This window comes from Liolophura sinensis, chromosome 4 (genome assembly GCF_032854445.1).
Source record: "Liolophura sinensis isolate JHLJ2023 chromosome 4, CUHK_Ljap_v2, whole genome shotgun sequence".
In the NCBI taxonomy this organism is placed as follows: domain Eukaryota; kingdom Metazoa; phylum Mollusca; class Polyplacophora; order Chitonida; family Chitonidae; genus Liolophura; species Liolophura sinensis.
In genome coordinates, this window is record NC_088298.1 from 1,609,076 (window position 1) to 1,625,776 (window position 16,701).

At 38.2% G+C, this 16,701-nt stretch overlaps 1 protein-coding gene across 1 annotated transcript in view; it reads right to left on the reverse strand.

Moving 5' to 3' along the window:
- The window catches only part of LOC135464862 (supervillin-like), a gene marked incomplete at its 5' end in the record, with an annotated part of 75,016 nt that overhangs the window by 39,423 nt on the left and 18,892 nt on the right, over positions 1–16,701 (reverse strand). The window contains 2 exons of the mRNA XM_064742431.1: positions 11,594–11,837; positions 12,935–13,067. Of these exons, the coding sequence (XP_064598501.1) occupies positions 11,594–11,837; positions 12,935–13,067 (377 nt within the window). The remainder of the gene's footprint in view (positions 1–11,593; positions 11,838–12,934; positions 13,068–16,701) is intronic.

Genomic DNA, 16,701 nt, shown 5'->3' on the forward strand with positions numbered 1-16,701 from the left:
TGCTCTATACACTACCAGCCTGATCCTCCCTGTAGAGCACTCGATCGCTCAACAAGCCCTGGAATGGGCTCTATGACTGCACATTTGGCCTTATCATATTTCACACACTTCCCAACTCTGCCTGAACTAATATACCAAAACACAGCAACAACGACGACACAACAGCCTCTGTAGAAATGACACTCCACTAGAGCTCAATCACAACCGACTGCATGGTGTCATCCCCACGCGCGATACTCTTGCCCCAATTGTGCCGATTTTCCCTGGCCCTGAGCTAATATACTCTACCGCTGATGTACACATAAACACACCTTAATATACCTACTTACATATGTGACACAGTTAACTGCTCATGCGGAACTGAATGTCAAATACCAGTCTGGTATATATAGCCCCACAGGGAGTCCTATTTCGTAATAACTTTGCAAACACCTGACACGTAGGCACATATCCCTCTTTGTTATCAATTCACGGCAAACTTCACTCCAGGTAAAGTCCACCTGTATCACACATTCCTACCCAACGCTTTAATGGCTCATACTTATTTTTACCAACCACCTGACTGGCTTTGATAATATATCACATATAAATACTCCAAACTTTACCCTCTTACTCTTCATGAATTCCTTGGGGTGTTTAAATTAACAGCTCATCTAATTTTAGGTTAGTCATGCAACTTTGTAGCAGTAAAAAACATAATATTTAATCAAATATTTTTAACTTGAAATTAAACCACAGCAAAAAATGCCTCTGCAGATATAACAGCTCCTCACTCTCACACTGATGTAACAGCTCCCTTACACTGATGTAACAGCTTCTCTCACACTGATGTAAATGCTCCTCTCACACTGATGTAATAGCTCCTCTCACAATGCAATAGCTTCTCTCAAACTGATGCAATAGCTTCTCTCAAACTGATGCAATAGCTTCTCTCAAACTGATGCAACAGCTCCTCTCACACTGATGTAACAGCTCCTCTCAGACTGATGCAACAGCTCCTCTCACACTGATGTAACAGCTTCTCTCACACTGATGTAACAGCTTCTCTCACACTGATGCAAGAGTTCCTCTCACACTGATCTCACACTGATGCAAGAGTTCCTCTCACACTGATCTCACACTGATGCAAGAGTTCCTCTCACACTGATGCACACTATAGCTGCTCTCACACTGATATAACAAACCCTCTCACGCTGATGTAACAGCTCCTCTCACGCTGATGTAACAGCTCCTCTCAAACTTATGCAACAGCTCCTCTCATGCTGATGTAATAGCTCCTCTCACACTGATGTAATAGCTCCTCTCACACTGATGTAATAGCTCCTCTCACACTGATGTAATAGCTCCTCTCATGCTGATGTAATAACTCCTCTCACACAGATGTAATAGCTCCTCTCACACTGATGTAATAGCTCCTCTCAAGCTGATGTAAAATACTAACCTCCTAACACACTAATGTGTTCACTTTAATGACTGGGATTATTACCCTCCACACATCGTAACAAGAGATACGAAAAACATGGAGTACCTGCAGCTCACCTGTAAAAGTTGTCATCAAATATAAATACCATGATGCATCTGCTTAACACATAAATCTTAACAAACAGTTAAAAGGTTGATAAACAAAGAAAAAAGTGTATAACTCAGCCACCAGGATACACTTTTAACCTTGAACAGAAAAAAAACTATACAATAAAGTGCAGCAATAATACGCACCATCACATATATACACAATGTGCATACCCATGCCAGGCTTAACACAAGTAGTCTGTCATCAGACACCTGATAACGATGTTAGAACGCACATGGAGACCTTGCAAGATAAAAATCCGAAGTTCTTATGCAGGTCATTGCAACATCTTGCCTGTAATACTTTATCATCGCAACATCAACTTGAAAACTTCATCATCACAATATCTTGCTTAAGCACAAAGAAATGAAGTATACATTTCCATGTCCTATATGTGTAGAAATGATAAATGATCTACTTAACAGAAAGTGAATGAAACCTGCCAAAAGCTGGCCAAAGTTGTTCAAAAATGTACTGGCCTTTAAGAATGATATTAACTTTACTTTGGACTAAAGTTTTAAGGTTTATTTTATTCATTCATCTGATTGGTGTTTTACGCCATACTCAAAAATATTTCACTCATACAATGGTAGACAGCATTATGGGGGGAGGAAACACCAAATACAGGAAACCATGATCATCAGCAGGTTGCTGGCAGACCTATCCACATACGGCTGCAGAGTAAGCCAGCATGAGCTGGACTGACACTCCCTGCGACTGCAATGATTGGAGGCTCCTGGGTCATTGTGCCGTGCTGGTGTGCCCCTTGGCCACAGAGGCCCCTATTAAGACTTAAGTAGGGCATTACTTTTAATACAACACTGATCAACTGACCCTAGATAAGACCACATGTTAACGTTTACTGTTCAGTGTTGACTACACCATGTACATGAATCAGGTCATTTAAACAAGAACAAAAAACAATCTGGTAGTTGCCTGAGCCGAGTCACACCTTGTACTATGTACAGTTAGACACGTCTTTATGTAGGCATCAATAGGCTAATTTCTGACAGCACAAAGAATGGGCCTACATTTCTTTATTACCCATCAAAATACCCGCAAAACATAATTTTCATGTAAAAAAGAAACATTATACACGTAGTCATGATGGAGGAAACAAAAATGAAGACACTTACGGTAGAGATCCGTTTAATAAGCATTATAATACTGTGCTTTTGAAGTTTCATGACCTAAGTTTTGTTAAGGCACACACCATGTTGGCTGAACATAGGCAAACAAAACTACTGACTTAAGCAACTGACTGAAGTTAAAAAATGGTGTGAAAACCACACGCTTAGTTTTAACATGCACCTCACATAAAAGCGAGTCCTGCGCCTGCTGTGACGATTACACAATTGGTGTCATGATGTCAGCACACTGATAATGCTAATGGACAGAAACTGACAAGATAAAAAATAGAACTAAAACCCACTTGTGCATCAGAGTTTGATGACTCATAATTTGCCTGTCTATGGATCTTTATTAAAAGAACATCAAATGAAACTGAGTAATATCAACTGGTACCAATTACGTAATGTCAAATTACAAGTACATGTACAAAAAAAAACTGTTTGTTTCGAGGCATCCAGTAAAAACAAATTTTACTTTATTTACTTTCTTTTAAGATGTTTAGTATTCTTTCAAAAGATCTGCTGGAAGGACGACGTCTTAACTGACAAAAATGTCATGTCTATTTTACTGTCCATGAACACATGATATAAATCACTGGCTTACTCATCATACCCACCTCTATCACGCACAAGAAAAAAACAAAAAAACAACCCACAAACTTGATAACAAAACTAATTAGGCTGTCTGATCATATCACCTCATCTTCATTACATATCAAATTCAGACAGTACAAATAGTACAGGTAAACCTTTAATATATCAGTCCATATTCAAACTTGTAGCTATTTATGAGAAGTGTCTGGCTTGATAAATTTAGGATCATGTCATTTATGTTGCATATTTCAGTATGAATCTATGTAGGATGAATAACATGAAATACATTTTGCTATTATTAAGTCCAAAATGTGGTTTGTGTATCAGATTTAATGCTCACTGATATGAGACAAAACAGTAAAGACATAAAAGTTTGTCTATGTCTAATTTACTCATCTGGACTGATTCTGACAGTTCTATTGTTATAAGAAAGGTGTACTTGTATTCAAGTTTATTTGAAAGTTAGGGAGATATCCAACCTGAAATTGTAAGCTTCAGCATCAAATGTACTACTTTATGACATTCATTTGCCTCTAAATAAGCAATTGTCTGAGCAATGTTTAGATCATTTACCAAGGTCACATGATTGAAGGTAGTCCGTTTGTCAGTATGACTGCCCTGTGTGGCTGATTTTGTCTTATTATGCTATAAATATCTCAAAGAACTGATAACCCCTACCTAGCACATCTTACCTGTACATGCACAACGGTCATAATCCAGGTACACGTACTTAAGACTAAGTACACTTCCACATAAACATGTGGTTATTATTTTAATACAACGCTGCACAAAATCTTCTAACTTTGATCTCATCACGGTAAACCATGAATGCTCTGAGCCAATTGTAAATCACTACATCGTGATCCAGAACCAATTGCTAGCTTTACATAAGCGTACACACGTACAAACGTGTGAGGAATGTGACGCAAACTCTTCATCGCAAATCAAAAGGCACCGCTGGTCGTCAATAGCCGTTGTATATATATATATATATCCACATTTACGAAGCACTGGAATAAATTCATCTATTAATATAGATGTTTGTCCTGTGTATCACGAGCCATGTTTATCTATTTTGGTTTTGATCTATGAATATGGCTTGTAGCATACAAACCATCCTGATATATTCACTTGTTTCCCTGCTCCATTTCAGCAAACTTAATGTAATGTTAAACACTAAACTGGTCTTTAACGAATCAAATTAAGACATCAAACCATAACGTCTTGCAATACACTTCTGAAAACAGAGTTACTTCTGTCTTTATCGAGGCCAGCATGATCAGCTAAACTATGGCATAGTAATTTGCCCAGGTTTGAAATTAAGGCACATCATGCATCCACTAATATGTTTTAAAATGTCATGTAGTTTCAGAAAACAGACAGAAATATAAACGGACCACTCGAAGCATTACTTCACACTTTCCTTTTTTTAATCTTAGGATTAAAAAACATGTCAAACTTTGATCATTTTAAAAAGCCACTCACAGCCTGAACTTAAATGAAGTTAATTACAGCAGTCAGATCAGAAGCCATGTTGGTGGCATTAACCAACAGCAGTCTGAAGTGAAACAAACATAAGTCTTCAATGAAGCCAGCAGCTGAAAGAATTAGCCAACAGCAGTCTGAAGTGAAACAAACAGAAGTCTTCAATGAAGCCAGCAGCTGAAAGAATTAGCCAACAGCAGTCTGAAGTGAAACAAACATAAGTCTTCAATGAAGCCAGCAGCTGAAAGAATTAGCCAACAGCAGTCTGAAGTGAAACAAACAGAAATCTTCAATGAAGCCAGCAGCTGAAAGAATTAGCCAACAGCAGTCTGAAGTGAAACAAACAGAAGTCTTCAATGAAGCCAGCAGCTGGAAGAATTAGCCAACAGCAGTCTGAAGTGAAACAAACAGAAGTCTTCAATGAAGCCAGCAGCTGGAAGAATTAGCCAACAGCAGCCAGAATAACGAAGCCAACCACAGCCAGAATAATGAAGCCAACCACAGCCAGAATAAGGAAGCCAACAGCAGGAAGAATTAGCCAACATCAGCAAGACTGAATGAAGCCAACTGCAGCCAGCATTAAGAACCTAGAAGCACAGTCAGAACTGATGCCAACAGCAGCCAAAGTTACATTTAGTAAACAGCACTCTGGATTAAAGCCAATTTAAACAGCTTTCAGACGGCAGTGTTAACCTGGCTCATGGCCTAACACCAAATGTGCACTAGACTGGTTGGGGATTAAGGGACAGGCCAGCTGTATAATGTTTCTCCAACAAGGGATGAGGTTGAATACCAGGTAAGGATTAGATCTGGGTGTCTGGGGAATGGCTCATTTAGGCTATCAGTCAACATGTCTGCTAATAACACCTAGACTGTGAGGATTCAGACTTACAAGAGCATGATACACTAGGACAAAAACAGACCAGGGGCCAAAACCATACAGCAATTTTGGAGCAAATTACAGCTCAATACAGCATGCAGTTTTCAAATTTGGACAGGTTTCTCTCAACACACCATGTGTGAAGTTTTTCAAGTTTCAGCTCATATGGGCTAAACACAAGAGTTTACATCACATTTCAAGGATTTGCTCAAGTCAAAACTGGTTTTGTGGAATCGGTGCCTGGTTTTCTGTTAATATATTCACAGCCGTCTTATAATGCTGCCTCAATGAAATGCCATGTAAATGACACCAGGCTTGACACGCCCCACTCTGACACAGTGTACTGACAGGGGTCCAACAAGTAACTGCATGAGAAATCTTCTTGATACATTGAGAATCAACACCCTGTACTTAACCGTACGTCACCCACATACTAGATTTATTTACTTTGTTTTGTTAAAAAGTCACACTGAAGGCTTTTTCACTTGAATGATGGCAGTCAGGTTAATGGACTGTGAAAAATGGAGGGCCCTAGGGTAAACCACTGACCTTTGGCAAGTTGTTGACAAACTTTCTTACATATGGCATGAAGATATGCCCACCATATTGACAAAAAACTTTGTAATGTTTTGTCAGCAAACGTTAAACAAATTGTGCAGACGCTCACTGATAAAAGCATGGTCAGACTGTCACAAAGGCCCTTTGATCAGTCAAAGTGAGGCATGGCACTAGAACCCATTATAGGGTATAATGTCCATCACCCCTGCCGTACCTTTGACAGCTCACTACCAGCTCTAGTACTGCCAATATACTATGGGTCACAACCTAGCTGTCTGCGCATCATAAACAGCTGGATTATAGTTCTCTAATATCAACAGACATGTCTCTCCATCGACCCTGGAACATGACAACCCATACCTGCTACAACATTAAACAAACCATCCAGGCCCAGGTACTCACCCAACAGGAGACTTGATTGGTAGACACAGTGTTAACCTGGTAATCCCTTGTCAAGTCTGTCTGTCTACTGTCTAATATAGTGAGCTTTTTATTATTAATTGTATTATTTGCGTAATATATAAATTCTTAGATTTGAAAAAGATCTCACAACATGGGGATACAACGCTGTATTTTCACGTTAAAACAATGCTGGTAGTGTTAAGGCACGCTAAAGAAAAAAAAAAAGCAAGAAATACATTTGTTCCTGATCCTTCTTTAAAGAATAAAGTGGTGGGGGTGGGGCAGTGTAGGGGGGGGGGGGGTGGGAGGAGGGGGCAGCGAGGCATTATTATTTGTCTGATCTTCCGATCGAGAAATATGCGAAATCACTTACACGTAGAATGAACAGAAAGGTCAAAATAAGCTTAGCTTGCATGCCTTAATGCAATAAATCAGTTGATGAAAGTTGAAAGAAAAGGGACTGAAAAGAACTGAAAGGGCCGTATTTCAAAGGCATGGTAACTGATGGCCGGAGAGAAAGTCTGAAAATACCTCTCCCTACCTCCAAATTACATTAGCAGTCACCTCTTCTGACAAAATCAGCTGCTTTTGTTTTTGAATTTTAAACAAAACTGTCTGAAATCAGCCAGTTGGGGGAAAATTCCAATGCCTGATTTCACCATGTGGTATGTAACAATTGCATTCTCAGCGGCCTTTACATGTAAATGACACTTTCAATGCCAACGCTTAAGTTTACTGGGCAAGACCTTAATCAATCAGAATGAAGCAAAATGTGTCACTTGAAAACTACCAAATTTTACGTGAAATACGGTATTTTAGATAAAATTTCATTGGTGTGGAATTCATTTGTTTTTCTTGACTCTTCCTCATTAAAACAATAATGAAATGTATCACACAGACTAGATCAAACAAAGGTGTTCAAAACATAGGGGCACATGTCTGCTGTTCCAAACACTATACCATTTTACTTCTCTTCTGTTATACATGTGAACCGAAGAGGGTTTTGTATAGTATGCAACTAGACAAGAATCTAGGTCACTAGGTCAGTTCTGCTATGTTAATAAACATAATCTGGGTGAAAGGAGTGGTTTATTTTTAGTGGCAGGTCTGTTGGTGCAAGAATAGGTTTTGATTGAAGTCCATCATGGCTGGTATTGGTCCCAACTCAAAACTCCACCAATGAGCCAACATACTCACTACCTCATATACAGGTGATTCCAAACCCATTTACTACTGATGGTCCAAAATTACACAAAAATTTGGTTTCAAAATTTCTAATTTATCCCTGCATGCTGTACACTGTAATGATGCATGCTTTATTGATGCGTGTTGTAATGATGCACGTTTTAATAATCCATGTAGCATGTGATATATGTTGTAATGATGCATGTTTGAATGATGCATGTAGCATGTCATGCATGTTTAATGATGCATGTAGCATGTGATACATGTTGTAATGATGCATGTAGCATGTGATACATGGTTTAATGATGCATGTAGCATGTGATATATGTTGTAATGATGCATGTTTTAATGATGCATGTAGCATGTGATACATGTTGTAATGATGCATGTTGTAATGATGCATGTAGCATGTGATACATGGTTTAATGATGCATGTAGCATGTGATATATGTTGTAATGATGCATGTAATACATGTTGTAATGATGCATGTAGCATGTGATACATGTTGTAATGATGCATGTAATACATGTTGTAATGATGCATGTAGCATGTGATACATGTTGTAATGATGCATGTAGCATGTGATACATGTTTAATGATGCATGTAGCATGTGATACATGTTGTAATGATGCATGTAGCATGTGATACATGTTGTAATGATGCATGTAGCATGTGATACATGGTATAATGATGCATGTAGCATGTGATACATGTTGTAATGATGCATACAAAGGGAAGGACAAAATTATCCTTGTCATCCTATCCATGTAGCATGTGATACATGTTTTAATGATGCATGTAGCATGTGATACATGTTTAATGATCCATGTAGCATGTGATACATGTTGTAATGATGCATGTAGCATGTGATACATGTTGTAATGATGCATACAAAGGGAGGGACAAAATTATCCTTGTCATCCTATCCATGTAGCATGTGATACATGTTGTAATGATGCATGTAGCATGTGATACATGTTGTAATGATGCATGTAGCATGTGATACATGTTGTAATGATGCATGTAGCATGTGATACATGGTTTAATGATGCATGTAGCATGTGATACATGTTGTAATGATGCATGTAGCATGTGATACATGTTTAATGATGCATGGTTTAATGATCCATGTAGCATGTGATACATGTTGTAATGATGCATACAAAGGGAAGGACAAAATTATCCTTGTCATCCTATCGATGCAGAAACAAATGAATACTAGTTATTAAGAAGACATTTGGTTTAGGATATTTATGGCACATACATGTTTGTACTAACGAGCTAGTCCAGTTTCTGGGTCACTGCACAAAGCTTAAAATACCAGGGATCCTTCACTAATCCTACAGTCCAATAATCATCATTACTACAATGACAGCTTGTCAGATAACAAATGCACCATTATACGCGCATATAAATATAGCCACTCTTACATCCTCATGAAAAAAACATCAGCAATCTGTAGGCAGATGTTTTGGAATGTAAATGCAGTTATTTAGTGTCATACGATATAGTTTCTCTCATGTATGTTGTCGTGATCGCAACTGGGGACCATGTATTTGTGATCACAGTGTGAGTAATTATTTGGGATGTAAACTGACAGGTATTTGGTACAACATACTGTTCAAACACACTGGCCATTAAACAATGCATGAGTGTTTATACGTATTTATTTTATTTGATTGGTGTTTTACACCGTACTCAAAAATACTTCACCTATACGACAGCAGCCAGCATTATGGTGGGTGGACACCGGGCAGAGCCCCGAGGAAATCCACGACCATCCGCAGGTTGCTGGCAGACATTTATATGTACAGCGGTTGACCATTGTATTTTATTGCATATGAATCTTGTATAATTTATCATTCTGTTGAAAATTACCGTATGCCGCCAAAGTTCAGCATTCTTCATGTGACACATTTGGCTTGATTCTAACAGATTCATCCACCTCACTTCGCCACCTTTGTGCAGTCAGAATAATTTCTTATCCAAAAAAACTTCAGCTTAAACTGTTGAGACCAAAAGTATCATTTAATTTTAAGGTCTTCATGTGCTTCTGAAAGTGCATTTTCACACACCAAACTTTAGGTGCAAATAAAACACACTGAATGGTAAAAATATGCCAGTCATGTACTATATGTAAGTAGCAGATCACATCAAAAATAGCTCTTTCAACGGCACTATTATTGCTGTACAAGGATCATTATAAGTCATTAATTGACCATTAGCATGGCTGATGGCTAGCATCTCTTCTATCACGTCTGTTAACACGGCCATATCTAGAAAAACATTAAAGGCTCTCATCCCGAACTTTATTGGTGACATTGTGACTGTGCATAAAGAAATTTCAAAATGCAACTCAAAATGGTCCTTTCTAAGAGCTTTTAAATATGTGAATGAACGAAACTTGGGACATAACCATTATATTTTTGTTTAATATACTTCCAAGTTTTAATACAGCTGGCTTAGTTTGGGCCCCAAACGTTTTCCAGAGCCAAATTGACTAGATGTGGCTCTGGTTAAGCGCTCCTCTACCAATGGTAATGCAACATCATAGCACAAAATCTATCAGTGTGATTGACAGCACACTATCATCATGACAAGAATGTGTTAAAATCTGTACTACATGCTCTACTGTCAACCTAATGTTGTTTACAATCCATCCTCATTGTGTAGTGTAAATGTAGCATAAGTAGCCTTCAGTCAGTTCATTGTGTAGTGCAAATGTAGCATAAGTAGCCTTCAGTCAGTTCATTGTGTAGTGCAAATGTAGCATAAGTAGCCTTCAGTCAGTTCATTGTGTAGTGTAAATGTAGCATAAGTAGCCTTCAGTCAGTTCATTGTGTAGTTTAAATGTAGCATAAGTAGCAGTCAGTTCATTCTAATAGGCGAAAAACCACAACAGCTCCAGGGTTGATGTTTTGCATTTATTCTACAGGACGATTATTAAACATTGCAAATCCAGAAACAGGGAGGTCCATCAATCTTATTAGCGTGATTAATCCGGATAATCTACCTGTCCAACATTAGGACTGATCACCCACCCTAAACAAAATGAAAACAAATCCAGGCAACACCAGCCATGTGAACTAGAATCCGGAAGTTCAAAATTAACCCTCTTCCATCCCCCAGCGTTTCCAGGAATAAAAGAAAAAAACCTAAGAAAACCTTGAAAGAAGTAACAAGACGTCACGTTGTTTGGCTTCACATAAATTGTCATGAGCCATTTGTGGTGAGCACTGACTGCACCATTGGTACATCAAGTTTAAATGGAGAAATGTAGCAATCAGAAAGTGTACGTGAAAATCCTTTATTACGCTAAGTACCTGAAATAATTACCTGATTTCAGTTTAGCCTTTTTAAGTTTAGATTCTAGGGAAAATGTGTGCTAAGTTTCATGGAAGCACGCTCAATACTTCAGGAAGAGTGATATGGACGAAACCTGTTCTACCTAAACAACGGCCTTATGCACTGATGGCAGGTAAATCTGCATACAGCTGTAGCTTCAGTTTTATGCTCCAAACGACGGGTAGAGTAAATCCTTGGTGTTTTGATGAAACGTCTTTGCTACCATATACTTCTTCAATGTTTGAACTCAAAAATTCCTGTAATAATCAATTTCATGTCAGGTGACATTGTGAAACCCCAGTCTTTGCATCACGTGGTTTTGTTTACTGGGTTTCCCTGACCTTTGGCCAAGGGTCACACACAGTACCTGAGAAACGTTGTAGCTACTGTCTCTTACTGAAAGTGACCTTTTATTATTATTATTATTATATGTACATCTTACCTGTGTCTTCAGCTTCCACACTCTCCGTACCGACAGAACTGCGCCTGGATCCTGGCTGTGAACTTGCCCGGGAACCTGCCCGCGAGCTCGGCTGGGACAACGTTGCTTCTGCATGCTGCGCCATCATCTCAATCTGGGCAGCTATGGGTAAACTCCGTAACAGTTCGTTATCAGGAGGCTTGGCCATGCTCAGCGCCAGCGGTGAGATCTTGGAGGCTTTCTCAACCTCCTCCGTTGTGATTGGCTGAAAATAAAACAGATGCAAACGAAACATTTGAAGATCAAAATTATCGCTAACACTAATGTATTTCACCTAGAGTTCAGCATTTTTCAAGTGACACATTTTGTTTGATTCTGACTGATTTAACCACCTTTACACTGCCACTTTAATCTCTTTGTCAAGTTTAATTAATTTCTTGTCAGAAAGAGTTCAGCTGAAGTCCTTCAGGTCCTTTGGACAGAGTATTCTTCCTTACCATATTTTAGGTTAAATCCAACATTTTAATTTTTAGTCTGATATTTTTGAATTCTGTTTTTAGAACATGCTTAAGAATCTGAAGCTGATACAGGCATCTGAAGTGGGAAGATTGCTTTCACCTTGGCTGCCCTAATACGGCCGCCATGTTGCCAATGTGGTGTTAAACATTGACCATTCAATCATTCTACCACTTTTGGAAAGTGTGAAGTCAGTTTTTTCACTTATTTGAGCAGAGAAACCATTCTGATTTGCACTAAAATTTGACTTCTGTATAATTTATTTATTTATCTATTTATTTGATTGGTGTTTTATGCCGCACTCAAGAATATTTCACTTATACGACAGCGGCCAGCATTATGGTGGGAGGAAACCAGGATGGTCGTGGGGGGAAACCCACGACCATCCGTAGGTTACTGGCAGACGACTTCTGTATAACAACCAAGTAACACTAAGCAGACTGTATAAAAGTAGGTGCATGTTAAAGACTGATTGACTGACTGATTGATTGACTGACTGGTTGACTGACTGACTGATTGACTGACTGATTGATCTATTGGTGTTGAATGCTATCCTGCACAATTTCCACTTGTATGATACTGATCACGTTTATGGGTTGGTTGCTAATGGGGTGTCATCTCACACAAACCACTGACCTCTTCTTGTAAGATGCAGCGGAAATCTAATTAAGTGCATACATTTGAGCAGCTACTAAAGTTTTATAAAAGCTGGTTTTGAATGAATATCGCTTTTCAGATATCAATTTGTTTCCATGGCAATGGTCTTACGTAGGCCTAGCAATTTTGTTTGAGAATTCATTATATTTATTGATGCCATTGTAGAATGGACATAAAACAAAGACTTACCTGGGTATTGAATCTTGAGGCCAATTTTCGGTTTCGTTTGCGGATGACAGGTGCATTGGATCGCGTGGGTGGTGGGAGAGCTTTCTCTTCAGGCTTCCGACTGAAAAGCTTCAGTTTCTCTGCAATGCTGAGTCTGTTCATAGAGAGAGGGGAAACAGAAACTGTGAGAACATTAGTATCAACACAGATGAATTTGATCAGTTGTTACATCACCACACTTCCTCCTTTACACACCAGGTTCACCCCTCAATTTTCATACAAGTAAAAGTGATAATGGTCTTAACACTTCAGTCTAATTTCTGATCACAAATTAATATATATATATCTATATATATATATAGATATATACTGAATCTAAGCGAGATCAATACAAGGGGGACAACTTTTGTCACCTCAGCAGACCTGGGGAGCAATTCCCACCATCATCAATTCCAGCTGGACTTATATACACTGTCAGTTTTGTTACTCAAATCTTTAACAGTGAGGCCACTGATTGATTAGATCTGCATGAATTTTAGCAGAAAACTTTAAATCAAAAAGTAAAATTTTTATATACACTTTTAGATGGTGAAGAAAAATCCATATTCATGTACCTACACAAATACAGCAGTGAATTCTTGAAGGTATATTTCATACCATACAGAAAGTAACATAGCTTTACTCCAAATTCTGTATATTTTCTGAAAGTCTGGTGCTTTCTTAATATCAAATGAAATAAGTATTCAGTAATTCAGAAGAAAAAAAAAATGCAAACATAAAATATACAGAAAAAGTCAAAATATAAATAAAGAGCTTTGTTATTCCGGCTGAACAGGGGTGTAAACACTATGTTCTGGCTGAACAGGGGTGTAAACACTGTGTTCTGGCTGAACAGGGGTGTAAACACTGTGTTCTGGCTGAACAGGGGTGTAAACACTGTGTATAAATTTATAAATGTATTCATATCCACCACCATGCAATTAACAAAAATAGTCCATTAGCACAGGAAGACAGAATTTAAACACAAGTGAAGCACACAAAATGATGTCCCTGAAAATACTGATAAATAATGAGATAGATGATTTATCACACAAAATGATGTCCCTGAAAATACTGATAAATAATGAGATAGATGATTTATCACACAAAATGATGTCCCTGAAAATACTGATAAATAATGAGATAGATGATTTATCACACAAAACGATGTCCCTGAAAATACTGATAAATAATGAGATAGATGATTTATCACACAAAACGATGTCCCTGAAAATAATGATAAATAATGATAGATGATTTATCACACAAAATAATGTCCCTGAAAATAATGATAAATAATGATATAGATGATTTAATCCTGTTTAGTACAACTACATGACCACCATATACTCTCAATTTCATCCAGGACTAACATTCTCATTTTTGCCGAATCTGATAGTTCTATTGACTTTAGACAGGTGTTCTCAGGTTTGCTTGGAACATGGGATGATATTCTACTGGAAAATTGTAAGTTGCAGCACTAAAAAAAATATTTTGTGACATTTATTAGCTTTTAAAAATCAAATTTTGAGGGTGAAATTTTAGGTCATTTAAAGTGTATGTTGTTCAAATACAACCAGACAACATCTTACTACAACCTCATATAAACCTAAAAAATATGCACATGATCAAATAAACTAAGACTCTATGACACTGATGACAATAAACAGATCAATTATCCAGATAACCACATGTACATGTGCACAAACTTATATATATACATGTATACATACAGGCTGGAGCAAAAGTCTGGACCCACAGGCAATTTACTACAGAATTTGCTTTCATTGACGTGGAGGGCCAGTTGATTCTCCACCAAGATCTCCGGGTTTGGATTATTTCTTACGGGGACATCTTAAATCAGTGTTAGCGACCAGGATAGCACAGTTGGTACAGATGCAAACGAAACCGGGACCGGTAGATCCAGGATCAATCCTTGATCGAGTCACACCTAAGACTTTAAGTAAGGAAGTTGTAACTTTCTCGCTTGGCGTTCAGCATGAAGGGTATAGTGCAACGACTGGTTGACCCGTATCAGTATAATGGCTCGGGCGGGGCGGCTTACTTGCCTTCGGTAAGTCGTCTCAGTGAAGCAGCACTAAATAAAAGAGCCGTGGAAATCCTTCCTGCAACAAGGAGGCACATTACACGTACATGCACCCTAAGGATTCCTTGGTCGTCATATGACTGAAAAATTGTTGAGTACGACGTTAAACCCCAAGCACTCACTCACTCACTACACCAGTGTTTTATGCTTACAAACCAAAAACATTACAAGCACTAAAAGATAACATCACACAAGAAAGTATTTGGAGGAAGGTGGAAGTCAGTTTGAACACTTTGTTTAAACTGTGAATTGTTAAACAGTAAAATGCCTATGGGTCCAGACTATTGCTCCACCCTGTATATGTAACTGACTGCTATGACCAAGTAAGTAATTTATAGAGAAGTAAATTTGAGTTTGAAAATGAAAGGACTGTAAATGTACAAGAAGTTTGTGCCACTGTTGACAAATCACCGCAGTAATGGCAGCCATTACTCACACCTTTGACACACCTGTAGCTCTAACAGAACTGCAATGATACATCCTTATACTTGAAAGACCTAATTAATTTTTCACCACAAAAAAAACCCCCAAAAAAACATCATCCTGACAGCATAGTCTTGAGGATTGAACTCATACAATGTAAAGCAGAAAAACTATAGTTACTGTGTTTCACCTAAAGTCTGGCAAATAAAAATGCACTTTGAAAGCATAGAAATACCTTAGCATGATACTTTTGATATGAACACTTAAGTTTTCTCAGTCAGATAAGAAATTGATTAAACTTCTCAAAAAGAAAGTGGCCCTATAGAGGTGGGTGTATCACTGAGAGTGAAGCAAAATGCTTGTATCACTGAGAGTGAAGCAAAATGCTTGTATCGCTGAGAGTGAAGCAAAATGCTTGTATCACTGAGAGTCCAGGAAAATGCTTGTATCACTAAGAGTCTAGCAAAATACATGCCCTGAGAAGTGCTATACTTCAGGTGAAATGTAGCAATTTGATACGCATCTTCAGGACACCTTGGACAGAGGTATCCTAAATAACCCTAAATTTCACTCACAAAAGTGCATTTTCAGAGGCAAATAAACATCACAAAATATTATTTTTGGTGCTGAAACTTTTTCCTGTCTAATATTATGCCTGTTTCCTGGCAAACCTCAAAGCACCTTTCTAAAATGAATACAGCTCTCAGAATCAGGAATAATGGATAAGTTAGTTATGGAGAAATTTATGGTCATTTAGGATATACCATGTTACCCTTCCCTGTACCCCAAGCCTCACCTCAATCCCTACCCCACATCCACTGAGCTTGGGGCAGGTAAATACCATGAGGTGTGAACAGGAGATGTAAACTGTGCCACATGTCTTAGGAAAGCGGAGTGTCCAGGGCTATGCATAGGAACTAACTGCCTTCCCTCCTCCCTCCCACCCCTGTTGGCCATATGGTAACCCTCAGAGACACCTTAACTGTAAAGACTTCATGATGTAGACTGTAACAGTCTTGCTGGTCAGATTAGAAACATGTAGCGCAAAGGTAAAAAGATGAGGACGCATTGATACAGAAAATTTGCTGTATAATATAGCTAGAACCAAAAAGGACTCTGTCATAGGTAAATTTTCTATATGTGCAAAATTGCCAATTGACAAAAGTGTTGTGAAGGCATTATGATTTAGTCCAATTGAAAACAGTTTCATGACAACAGG